Below are 12,432 nucleotides of genomic sequence, written 5' to 3'. Positions count from 1 at the left end.
AACTTGAATTTTTGCCGGTTTCACTTTCAAGCCTTGAAATCCACGGAATCTCACTGGAGAAACCTCGAACACTCCAGCAACCTCTGCAACTCAATGAACTCGAGCTTCCCGATGTCCAAAACACTTCAAAATTACTCCCCGAGCTTCATGAAGATGTCCTAAAGCTTCGTAGAACCTTAAAACTCATTGAAAATTCCACGATCACGATCACATGAACAGTGCTCAAATCTGGGATTTCTGGGTTCTCAGGTTTTCGAAGGATTCACGTTCTAAAAATGGTATAGATGTGTTCCTAAGCTCATAAGGAACACGAAGATGGCTTCCAAAACCTTGATCCGTGAATGCTCAAGTGGTTTGAGAAGTTGTCCGTACAATTGTACGAAAATGGAAAGAAATCCAAAAGGGAAGGAGAGAGAAAGGTCAACGATTTGATGTGTGTGTATGAGTGTGTGGTCCAGGTTGCAGCCAACCAAAAACAAATAAAATCAAAGTTCTAGTTGGGTCCAAACCATTAGGACTTAACATATTTGGACCACCACCAAAACATCAACTAACGTCCAAGGGCAATTTAGTCATTTCACGCCATTGAGGATAAAATAATATACACCTTCGGGATAGGCTGTCACAATAATATTAGTATAGGCAAAAAGACAGACTTTCAATTTTACCTAACAAAGTTTTTTACTCTCTCATCTAGTCATATTCATAAATGTTATATCCTCTTAAAAGTGAGATTAAAACATTACAAAACAGATTAAAAAATAAAAATATCAAAATAATTAGTTTAGGAACCTAATTTTCAATCAGATGATAATTTAGGGACTAAATTGACAATTCACCCTAATTTAAAAATATCAAACACATTAAAAGAATTATAATAATTAATTTACAATTGCAAAAATGTGAAAAATATGCAATCGCTTGTGATTGTATTTTCTACACTTTGAAATGGGTACATCATCATTTGAACTTTTAAAACCCTAAAAAACCTTGTGAATAGTATTTGTGACAACCTGTCCCTAAATTTATAATTTTATATTAATTTTAAAAGAGTGATTTTACAAAAATGCCCTTAGAGGCGAGGATGTTTGACTTTCGTTGACCGTTTGAAGTCACGATTAATGTTTCCGAATAGATCTTGAACCCACGAATGCATAGGCAAAAGCCGTTTGCGAGTTCGGATTATAACGGTATAGTTATAGACGTTTGAAATCGTTTTACTAAACTATAGGTTTTGAATTAATTAAACTCCCACCATGTGGGAATTGTAACCAATCAAGGTTGAGGACTGGCCCAATCATATTTTTTTAGGACCAATCAGAAATTAGGGGAAAAGAGGGACCAACCAGGAAGGGTGAGAAAGAACCACCTTTTCCTGTCGACCTATCCACGCGCAGCAACACGGTTTCCAATCGGTGTGAATTTCGGTCAATCTCATCCATTTTTCAAGCGAAAGTCAACCATCCATCACCTGCAACCTCTTCTCCAACCTTCCCTCCGCCAATTTCCGCCCAAGATCGAAGGGTTTTAGGTCCTAACCCATGAGAAACTTCATTGAAGCACAACAGGTGCTTGACGGCGATTCCTTTGTTTCAATGAGTTGCACTACCCTTAATCAACTCCCCTTAGACCCAAGAACAAGACCCGACTAATGGTAGAGGCGTTGGAACACCGAGGAAGGAGAATCGAAGCACACCCAATCCTAGGGTTCCGGCTAGCTCGTGGCGATTTGAAACGTTTCCTGACCGAATTGGACTTGGCCAAAGGTATAAAACTTGCTCTACTCATTGAGATCTTCACTTCTATGAAATTTGAGATTTTTTAAAAATAGTTGATTTTTCAGGCGTGTCGAGGTGGCCAACTGCCGTGTGCGGCGGTGCGTGGGCCAAGGCACCCCTGACCTCCTTAGGCTATGTCTAATACCCTAATTCCATTGGTGAAGTCCAATTGATGAAATCTCATCGTTTGAACATAGTTTTGATAGAGATTGCCATTTGGATATTGAATGAATCGATGATTCAACCGTTGGATCATCACCAAACTTTAACACGTTATAGTATGTAATATTTGAGAACAATAGAAACTTACGGATCAGGAATCCGATGTACGAATCTTCCCAAATTGGATTTGTAAGTTCGTAAAATAAAACATTGGCCGCCACTTAATTTTAGCAATTGGCGAAGATCCAACCGTTGGATCGTTTTGAAACTTTAGGATGTTGTTCTAGAAGGTTATTGAAACTTTTGGGAAGTTATGGATTGGAAATCCGAGGTGCGGATCTTCTGGATTGAGTTACGTAGGGTTGTGGACCTTACCGTCGACCTTTGACCGTTAGTTGGCTTTTGGTCAATGGGTTTCAAATCATTCAAGAACGTCCTTGGGGATGTGTTTTATGTAAGTTATGTGTTTTATCGATAAGAATTCTGAGACGTGATTTGATAATTGTTCTTAACGCCGATCGTTAGTGACGCCTTGATATTCGTGCTAAAGAGCTGTAGAGTGGACTCCAGCTGAGTGGGCATTTTGTTTATATATATAGATATATTTATATTGTATACTTCCCACAAATTTTTTTAAGTTGACTTATGCATGTTATGCCACGTTTTTCTTACTTTTATGATAATGTCGTGGTGGTTGAAATTTATATTTGATCATGGCATATTCATATGCATTTTACCTGCTCATAAATACTATGTTATTATAAAATGCTAAGGGATGCGCAGGTAAGTTCAGGTGAGTTTAATGTGTTGTTTGGAATGTTTGAGTTATGGCATGCTCATTTTCATATAGTGGCTCATCATTGCTACACTCGGTGTTAGTGCTCCTGCCTTGGGTCAGGGCCAGTCCTTCACGTGATGTTCACCTCGCACCGCAAGCTCATCTTGGATCCAAGTATGTGCTAGCACTGTCGTACAGGTCGCATTAGGCAACTGACTTGTAAGTGACGCGCATAGCGCTGGCCTTCACGTGATCATAGCACTAGAGCATATAGTATTACACCTAACCTTGTCGTACAGGTCACATAAGGTGACTCTAACTCGTGTGTTAGCATAGATGGATGAGCAATAGGTGCAGTCGTACAAGTCACATTAGGTGACTCCGACTTGCGTGTTAATATAGCTTGTTGAGCACATGATTATATTCATATTACCGTTGAGATATTCTGCTCTGGCATATTTCTGAATTTATTGTTAGCATGCATTTGATTTCATACTTATACATAGTATGATTTTCGGGAAATTATAATTGTTTTACAGCAAGGGGTTAGTATGTTCATAAAACAAATGGTTTTATTAAATTCTTACTTTTTGTGCCCACTCACCCTTATTTTTTGCCCCTCCAGGTTTTAGCTGCTGAACGTTTGTATCAACGAGGATTCTTGGCAAATATCAGTATAGCTGGCTACCTCTGAGGGAATAATCCTTATCCACTCTACTATACTTTACTTATGCTCTAACGCCACGTGTGAAATGGGTTCATTCCCACTCACCAGTGCACTCTTATATTTAGGCACTTTTAGGTTTAAATTTATTCACATTTTCCACATCACTACACTTTATGGCTTCGTCACCTTCTAGATGTCAGCCAACATAGCTTAATTTGGAGTCCTAGTTGACATACCGGGTCGGGGCATGTTAGTATTTTTAGGAGAGCTCAAAATAAATAAAAAATCATAATAATTAATATACAAGTGTGAAAAATGTGAAATAATATACAAACGCTCGTGATTGCATCCTTTACGCATAAATGGTTATATCGTCGTTTAGATTTTTAAAGCCCCATATAGCCTTATGAATAGTGTTTTTATTTGAGTGCAAAAATTAATAAAATTCATAATAATTGTTGTAGAAATGTGGTAAATGTAAAAAAAAATAAATAAATAAAAATAAAAATTCAATCATTTTTAATGACAAGTTTTACAACTTTCGTGAAGGGGTCAACTCTAAATCAGACATAAAATCCACAAACTTTAGATTTATATTTAACCGTCTTTTGTCGTTTATGTTTTATTAACACACCTCGACCCGGAATGTCCACTAGAGGTGGTTCTGACTCGTGTGTATTGTTACATCTTACACCGCACAGGGGAGTGGATCCTGTAAGCCTTATATGTATATTCTCATCTCTACCTAGCACGAGGCCTTTTGGGAGCTCACTGGCTTTGAATTCCGTAGGAACTCCAAAGTTAAGCGAGAAAGGGGCGAGAGCATTCTCATGATGGGTGACCCACTGGGAAGTTCTCGTGTGAGTTCCCAGAAACAAAATCATGAGGGCGTGGTTGGGCCCCAAAACGGACAATATCGTGCTATGGTGGAGTCGAACCCGAGATGTGATGGGGCTCCGGGCAGGGATGTGACATTTATTCTCTCACCGAATTTTGTTTTTCAGATTTTCTTTTTTGAAATATGATATTTTAGAAGATATAGAAAAATGAACAATTCAAATCGTTGATATCACGTTATGACATTTACGGTTAACTGAAATATGAGCCGATGTGATATAGTTTATGGAGACCTTATAAACTTCGAGCACTAATTTCACTAAAGGTAAAACTCTGAACGTAATATCAACCATTTGAACTGTTAATATTAACATGTAAGGGTAACGGGTCAGGTCATATTATCTCGTTAAATATTAACGGGTCAAGTTCGAGCCAGGTCATATTACCCGTTCATTTTAAGAGTGTTACACGACACGACCCATTAAGATATCGAGTATAACACGAAAATGACATCAACACGAAAAATACGACACGAATGTCAGGTGTACTCTCCCCTAAGTTAAACATCGTCAGCAACTTGAACGTATATGCGTCACTGTTCTTAAAATCCGTAGCTAGCGCTGCCTAAGCTCTGCCTAGGCGTTAATCGGCTGACCACCATCCCGATTAATGCCTAGGCATTTGAAAATTAAAAAAGGGTGCCTGGACCTGCTGACGCCCTCGCCTCGATCGCCGAGGCACCCGCCTAGTGTCACATCCCAGCCCAAGGTCCACCACATCCCGGGCCCGCTCCACCATCGTAGCACGATATTGTCCGCTTTGGGCCCCGACCATGCCCTCACGGTTTTGTTTCTGGGAACTCACACAAGAACTTCCTAGTGGGTCACCCATCATGCGATTGCTCTCGCGCGTTACTCGCTTAACTTCGGAGTTCTGATGGAACCCGAAGCCAGTGAGCTCCCAAAAAGCCTCGTGCTAGGTAGAGATGAGAATATACATAAAGGATCGCTCCCCTGGGCGATGTGGGATAGTACAATCCACCCCCCTTAGGGGCCCAACGTCCTTGTCAGCACACCACAACCAGGGTTAAGCTCTGATATCAAATTGTCACATCCCGGCCCAGGGTCCACCACATCCTAGGCCCACTCCATCACCATAGCACGATATTGTCCGCTTTGGGCCCCGACCACACCCTCACAGTTTTTGTTTCTGGAAACTCAGACAAGAACGTCCCAATAGGTCCCCCATCATGGGATTGCTCTCGCGCGTTACTCGCTTAACTTCGGAGTTCCGATGGAACTCGAAGCCAGTGAGCTCCCAAAGGGCCTCGTGCTAGGTAGATATGAGAATATACATATAAGGATCACTCCCCTGGGCAATGTGGGATCTTACACCTAGCCTGCTCAGACCCGCCTAGCTTGCCTGTACTTGCCTAGGCACCCAGCTAAGTTGCGACTCACTTAGACGGAAAATAGATAACTTTCATTTTGCAATTTATTTATTTTTCAATAAATTGTAAGAGACTTATTAAATACGTAAATGAACACACGTTATATGCTTGTTCCCTATATTTTTATTATGTTCCAATAGTTCATAACATATATGTCATTCTATTTTGTAGTTTATGATGAAATTATATATATTTTAAATATAAACAGACACTTATTTACACAAAATATTTAGATTTACTAAAATCCTCCTAATCCGCCTAAATGTTAGGCCCTATCTCGTCGCCCGACTATCACCTAATGTCTTTTAGTACCTTGATATGCGTAATGATCATGCGTCTCAATGTTGTATGTCCCATAATAGTTCTCATTCTTCTGCCAATTCTCGCGAAAAATAATAAAAAATGAAGTAACATAAATAGTCAGTATCTATTCTTATAATTGAGATTGTTTAAGCAACTTACGTAATCGTTGACCTCTTGCCAGTTGATTCTGAGCAACCTTATCGAGACCAGAAGCCAATTGTGCAAAGGCTTCTAATTCTGCAAATCAGAGGAGTGTTGTTAGGCAGAACCAGAACCAGATAGATATAAAGACAGAGAGAAGGAGAAGACGACGATGAGGAAATCAGGTAGGAGCATTATCAAGCATTTCAAATCATCATCGTCCAGTATCATCGGATCCTTGGCTCTCACCTCTCCCACTCCACTCACTCCTCCTCCTTCATTTCCTCAAATTCTCCGAATCCCGGCGGCCGGAGATTTAAGTAATTTCTGCTCTCGCCGGTTTGAATCCGTCAAAGCAGAAAAGATGCGGGATTTGGATAATACTCATCGCACTCACGATCAGGTACCTTATTAACCTTCAATTTCCAGTTTGATTGTGTCTGTCTGTTTTGCATTCATTTTGTTTTGTTTTTTATTTTATTTTATTTATTTTTTCGGTCAAAGGATACTTGATTAACAAAACAAGCATATACACATAAGAGGTCGGCGGGATCTGTTATGTATAGCCGTGCAAGAGTTTAGATTGAGGTGGTGTTAAGTATCTTGGATGAATTACAAGATGAGACATTGTTGCATAATTTCATAAATTTGCTTCCCAGACGCCCCCTGAGCTTGCACATTGCACAATGCACAATGCACAATGCACATATAATCGCTGAAGAATATCGCTTTTTCATTACAGGCCTTAGAGTTTCCAGAAGGAAAGGTCAAGTTCACTCCTAAAATGAGGTTCATATCTGAGACTGCTAAGGAGCGTGAGTGCTGTTATCGCATCCTTGACGACAATGGGAACCACATTTTGTCTAGCAACCATGTAGAGGTACTAGAAATTCTCTCTGTCTCGCTTCCAATAATGAGTTTCCATTTTCTTTTTCACAAACATGAATATAAGATAAGCCGAAGGAAGTAACTTGTGACTTATGGATTACCAATTTAAACAGGTCAATGAGGAAGTTGCTGTGAAAATGTATACGAACATGGTTACTCTTCAGACCATGGACACCATTTTCTATGAAGCACAAAGGCAAGGAAGGATTTCATTCTATTTGACCACAGTCGGTGAAGAGGCCATCAATATTGCCTCGGCGGCAGCACTCACCATTGACGACATTGTCTTTCCTCAGGTTTCCACCACATATACATATATATGAGAACTTTCTATACTATTACTATCCTTTCTTGTTAAATACGCCACACCTACATTCCTACTCATTAAGATTTCAATTCCCTTTTTCTTATCAGATGATTCAATGGTTTACCATGAGAGGTGCTGAGAGAAGTTTTCTTTGACATGCATGCAGTACAGGGAGGCAGGAGTGCTATTATGGCGCGGTTTCACTCTACAAGAATTTGCAAACCAGTGTTTCAGTAACAAATCTGATTATGGAAAAGGCAGGCAGATGCCAATCCATTATGGGTCTAACAAGCTCAATTACGTCACTGTAGCGTCAACCGTGGCGTAAGATATAAACTATTTTATGCAGGAATCATTTTTGGCTGATATGTTGACCATTTTCAATTGTTTCACCAAAATGATTAAGGTCACACCACCAATAATTTATATTGCTTTCCAGCTCACAACTTCCGCATGCTGTTGGTGCTGCGTATTCTTTAAAGATGGACAGGAAAAATGCATGTGTGGTCGTGTATGTTGGTGATGGCGGCACAAGTGAGGTAAACTACCACTGAATTTTATCCTAAAACTGCTCACGCCTCCAACGTTTTTAATAGCCTCTGGCGAATATAATTAAAAGCGGCGAACAAGTTTATTAAGTCCCTCATGTTTCTGTTGATTCAAAAATCTGGTTATAGCCTCAAATGCATTTATCCCATTGATGCCCAGCATTTCAATATTTTTGTTAGTCCTACGATAACCACCATGTTATTTTTGAACAATCGCGGTCAGAGTCTAGTAATATAATGATGAAGGCTTTCTGTGGCCATGACAAAAACAAAATCAAGTGTAATCAATCAACAGTGGCGGGGAGTCCCCTTCTGATTAATCAATTTATGTTAGGGTGATTTCCATGCTGCTTTGAATTTTGCGGCCGTTAAGGATGCTCCGGTTATATTCTTTTGTCGGAACAATGGATGGGCTATCAGTACACCTACATCAGACCAGTTTCGGAGTATTCTATCTCTCTGCTTGTATCTTTACAATTTCTATCAACTGAAGTCTGCTGATGCATAGAAGCAAAGTAATAATTTATTCCTCTTCTTTGGGCAGGTGATGGTGTTGTTGTCAAAGGCCGGGCCTATGGAGTTCGAAGCATCCGAGTAGACGGTAATGATGCACTTGCTGTGTATGGTGCAGTTCATGCTGCCCGCGACATGGCAATCAAGGAACAGAGACCAATCTTAATTGAGGTAATGAAAAGGATTCTTATTTGGTTTCCTGGCCTTGTGAGCCAATTGTGTCTTCAAATTTAAATGTTTGGTTTTGACCTTTTCCAATGATAGGCATTAACATATCGAGTAGGACACCATTCCACTTCAGATGATTCCACGAAGTATCGTCCAGTCGAAGAGATTGAATGGTGGAAATTGGAGCGAGACCCTATATCTCGATTTAGAAAGTGGATGGAAAACAATAGTTGGTGGAGTGATAAGCAAGAGTTAGAGGCCAGAAGCGATGCGAGGAAGCAGGTAAGACGTACTATTATTTTATGAAGGGAAATAACGACGAACGATTAGAAATTAGAAACTCTTCTTCCATGTCTTTGTTAGTCATATTCTCCCCAGTTTAATGACTTCTAGTGATACCAAGGATTAGGATGACTAGCTTTATGCTAAATTTTAAGAGAGATGTTTTCGAAAACAAAAATAGATTTTTTTTTCCTAAAGTTTTATTGACAAAGGAATTTTGGGAGTAGAAGTTACGTTGTCCCATTCTACATGCATCGTCTGTGAACGGTGAGCACTCTAATACTCCATAGTACTCATCTTTAATAGTTGTATAATGATATGCTTTACTTTGGAGCACCTTGTTATGCAATAACTTGCCATGAGATATGTTGGTTTGAAAAATATCGACATGGAATTGATTTTCTCGTTAAACTCTACTTCCAGAAAACACCTAACTTCTACTTTCGTTGAACTTGATTCTAAAATAACGGAAATCAATTTTTGAGAGATTGTTTTCAACAATATTCCTAAGTTGCTTCCCAAGAGCCGGAACTTTCTTTTTATAGTATGAGGAAAATGTTCGTGCAAATTTCTGTTCTCTAACTTGAAATCTCCTAATCTATCCTTCAAAACATGTTGAACAGATATGGAAGGTGTAAGATCCAAATATAAGAATTGTGTTCTCTGAATTATTCTTTATGCGTTTTTGTTGCAATGCAGATATTACATGCAATCCAAGAAGCAGAAAAAGTTGATAAACCTCCAGTTGCTGACATTTTCACAGATGTATATGACTCTCCCTCTTCCGATCTCCACGAGCAGGAGAAATTGCTCAGAGACACAATTCGAAGACATCCCTGCGATTACCCGTCCGACGTGCCTCTCTAACTTCTGACTTGAACTTTTCTTTATGTGCGGTGCAGAAGTGTACATGAAGCATATTTTCCTTACTAATAAAATGTGATTCCCTTCCATTTACTTTGGGTTGGTTTGGGATTGTGGTTCTTTCAAATAAAGCAGCTTATTAAAAAACTTGGAACATTAAATGTGTTTGGTAAAACAAAAAAAAAGTTCTTTTATAAAAAAACTGTTGTCAATGAAAGTAAAAAAGCATAGAAAAGCATAGAAAAACAGAAACAGTGACACATCTTGACCTAAATCAAGGCGTGTTGGGCGTCACGCCTTGATTTAGGTCGGGGTGTGTCAGTTTGATATCAGAGCATAACTAACCTAAGTGTAGTCCAGTAGGACGAATACTAATTATACAACACCCAAAGGTGATCCTATATTTGTGTTGTTCTATCAAAACCACCGTCAAGTCCTCGTGACCTACCAAGGCGCTTCTACTTAAAACCTGGAGGGGCGCAAAACAAAAAGTGTGAGTGGGCAAAAACAAAGCTTTTCAAAATCATTTCATTTCTCAAAAGTTCTAACTCCTCTCCGTAAAACCTGTAATATTTCCCAGAAAAAAAATATATATATATATATATATATATATCAAAATCATGCTCAGAACAACAACATTCGTAAATATTCCATGTCAAATATCCCAGCATAAATATGAAAATCAGGTGATATCAATCAATGCAAATGTTATGTCAGCCGGAGTCACCTAACGTGACCTGTACGGCTGAATTTAGAGCTCAAATCCACATCTCAACAACTATACCTACACACGAGTCGAAACCACCTAAAGTGGTCTGGCGGCAATCTAGGTAAATCATCAGGGAATACATCAAGAAAATGCCTGACTACCCACACATCGCCACGCGCTAGCCAAGGCACGGCTAGCACACCTTGATTTCGGTCGGGGTGTGTCAAACAGGGTCTATTAAAATAAGTGTTTTTTTTTTTCATTTTTTAAAGCATAATAATCAATGCTCATTTAATGAAATTTTCAAATAGCAAGTATATCCCCACATGTTTTACAAAATTACAATTTTTACCCTTACATTATTGTCTTCGACAATTATTATATTACATTAAATACTATATCTTTTTTAGTCATTTAACATATTTAAAGCAACTTATATAAAAGTTTATCAAACACTTAAATATTGCCTTTTTTTTTTTTAAATTAACTTTCCCATATAAAAAAAAAAAAAATTTACCAAACACTCAACAACTTTATTTTACAATTGTTTATTCTCATCACATAGCAGAAACAATTTTTTTTTTTAAAAGCACAACAATACCAAATTAGCTATTTGTCTATCTCAAATCCTGAATATATTATTCAATACCTGTTCTGGTTCCACGTATACATAAGGGGTAAGCTGTGTACAGATAAAGTGGGTATAATTTGAAAGATTTATATAGAATTAATTGTGTATTTATTTATGTACATGCAGTATCATAATCTACTGAAGAATAAGAGTTGAAAAAAATGCAATAGTATCTTGATGCAGGGAGAGACCTGAAATTCCCAAAAGAGCCCAATCTAGTACACACTCTACAAACACAGAGAACTAGAAAACAAAGTTGAACAATCTCACAAAAGAAAGGCGCTAAAATTATTGAGTAAAACTATGATCTTTCGTTAATCAAAATGTCCAAATTTCCCCACCTTCCTAGAAGAAGTGGTTTTTATAGGGATAGGATCCTCTTCGGATCTAACCCATTCGGATCATCTAGATCCTTCTTCTTCTTTCATCTCTTCAGTTTTGCTTCTGCTTCCTCTTGTTCTTCAATTCTTCTTCTTCTTTTTCAATCCTACTTCTTCATTTTTCTACTTGTTTTTGGGGAACTTCCACGCATCCTATTTTTCAGAACAATGAGCGGAGTTCGTTGTTCCAGACGACTATGATGTTGTCGTTACTAGCGTCGGGGAAGCCACCATGCCAACTCCGGGGAAGCTAGGGTCTCCGACTCGGACTGTAAAGAAGAAGGATCTGGAGGATCCGGATGGGTGTGCTCCGGAGATGATCCTATCCTGTTTTTATAAGCCCTTGTAACTTACATTCAGAAATTGAAAAACAACGAAATTAAAATCATAGAAAATTGAAAATTACATATAGAAAGTAATTTGATCAACCAAAAAACGCTTGGTTGTTATTAAGTGCTATTAATTGGTGTTGAGCATTACTTTTATCCCAACTCTCCATAAATGCATTGGCCAATAGATATGCATCATACTCTCTAGGTTAGAGAAAATTCGCCCTCGAATTTAAATTTCTAGTATCATTGATGTTCCCTTGGAATGGAATGAGGTATTTCAAATTGAATACATCAAGGGTGCGTTTGTTGCATCGGACTGTCTCGGACTAGACTAGCTTCAAGGACTAAGCTGGACTGGCTTAGATTAGACTAAGTTGGACTAGCTTAATGAAGCGTTTGCTGTAGTGTCGGACTAAGAAGCAAGATAATGAAAACAATACTGTCATCAATTTGATGTTTGCTTAGACTAGGAGTAAATTATTGTTCTATTTTGATTGCTTTTTTATTTATTTATTAAGGATATTATTAAAATTAATAACATTGGATGAGGGTGAGACTCAATAAAAATACAAACACCAAATTTTCTTGCCAACGAAAGAAACATACATGATTCAAGAGTAGCATTGTTCCAAACATCAATATAACAAAGTGTTCTCCCAACAATCGACAAGGTTCAGGATGCTTTTATTAATTA

The 12,432-nt window shown here is 38.4% G+C and overlaps 1 protein-coding gene across 1 annotated transcript; it reads left to right on the top strand.

The window, feature by feature from the left end:
* Nucleotides 1–6,020: 6,020 nt before the first annotated feature.
* On the top strand, nt 6,021–9,779 carry LOC137720640 (2-oxoisovalerate dehydrogenase subunit alpha 2, mitochondrial). The gene is made up of 9 exons (XM_068459730.2): nt 6,021–6,519; nt 6,859–6,996; nt 7,118–7,300; nt 7,478–7,635; nt 7,751–7,850; nt 8,194–8,305; nt 8,404–8,543; nt 8,637–8,822; nt 9,522–9,779. Exons 1-9 carry the CDS (start codon nt 6,289–6,291, stop codon nt 9,687–9,689), a joined length of 1,416 nt encoding a protein of 471 aa, XP_068315831.2. The 5' UTR covers nt 6,021–6,288; the 3' UTR covers nt 9,690–9,779.
* Nucleotides 9,780–12,432: the final 2,653 nt, after the last annotated feature.

Source organism: Pyrus communis, chromosome 1, assembly GCF_041283825.1.
Source record: "Pyrus communis isolate YQ-2024b chromosome 1, ASM4128382v1, whole genome shotgun sequence".
NCBI lineage: Eukaryota > Viridiplantae > Streptophyta > Magnoliopsida > Rosales > Rosaceae > Pyrus > Pyrus communis.
This window is presented reverse-complemented; position numbering and strand designations above follow the sequence as displayed.

Coding starts and splice junctions, on each gene's coding strand:
- LOC137720640 (XM_068459730.2), top strand. CDS start 6,289: ATGAGGAAATCAGGTAGGAGCATTATCAAGCATTTCAAATCATCATCG. Junction 6,997..7,117: donor TGTCTAGCAACCATGTAGAG/GTACTAGAAATT, acceptor CAATTTAAACAG/GTCAATGAGGAAGTTGCTGT. Junction 8,544..8,636: donor AGAGACCAATCTTAATTGAG/GTAATGAAAAGG, acceptor TTCCAATGATAG/GCATTAACATATCGAGTAGG.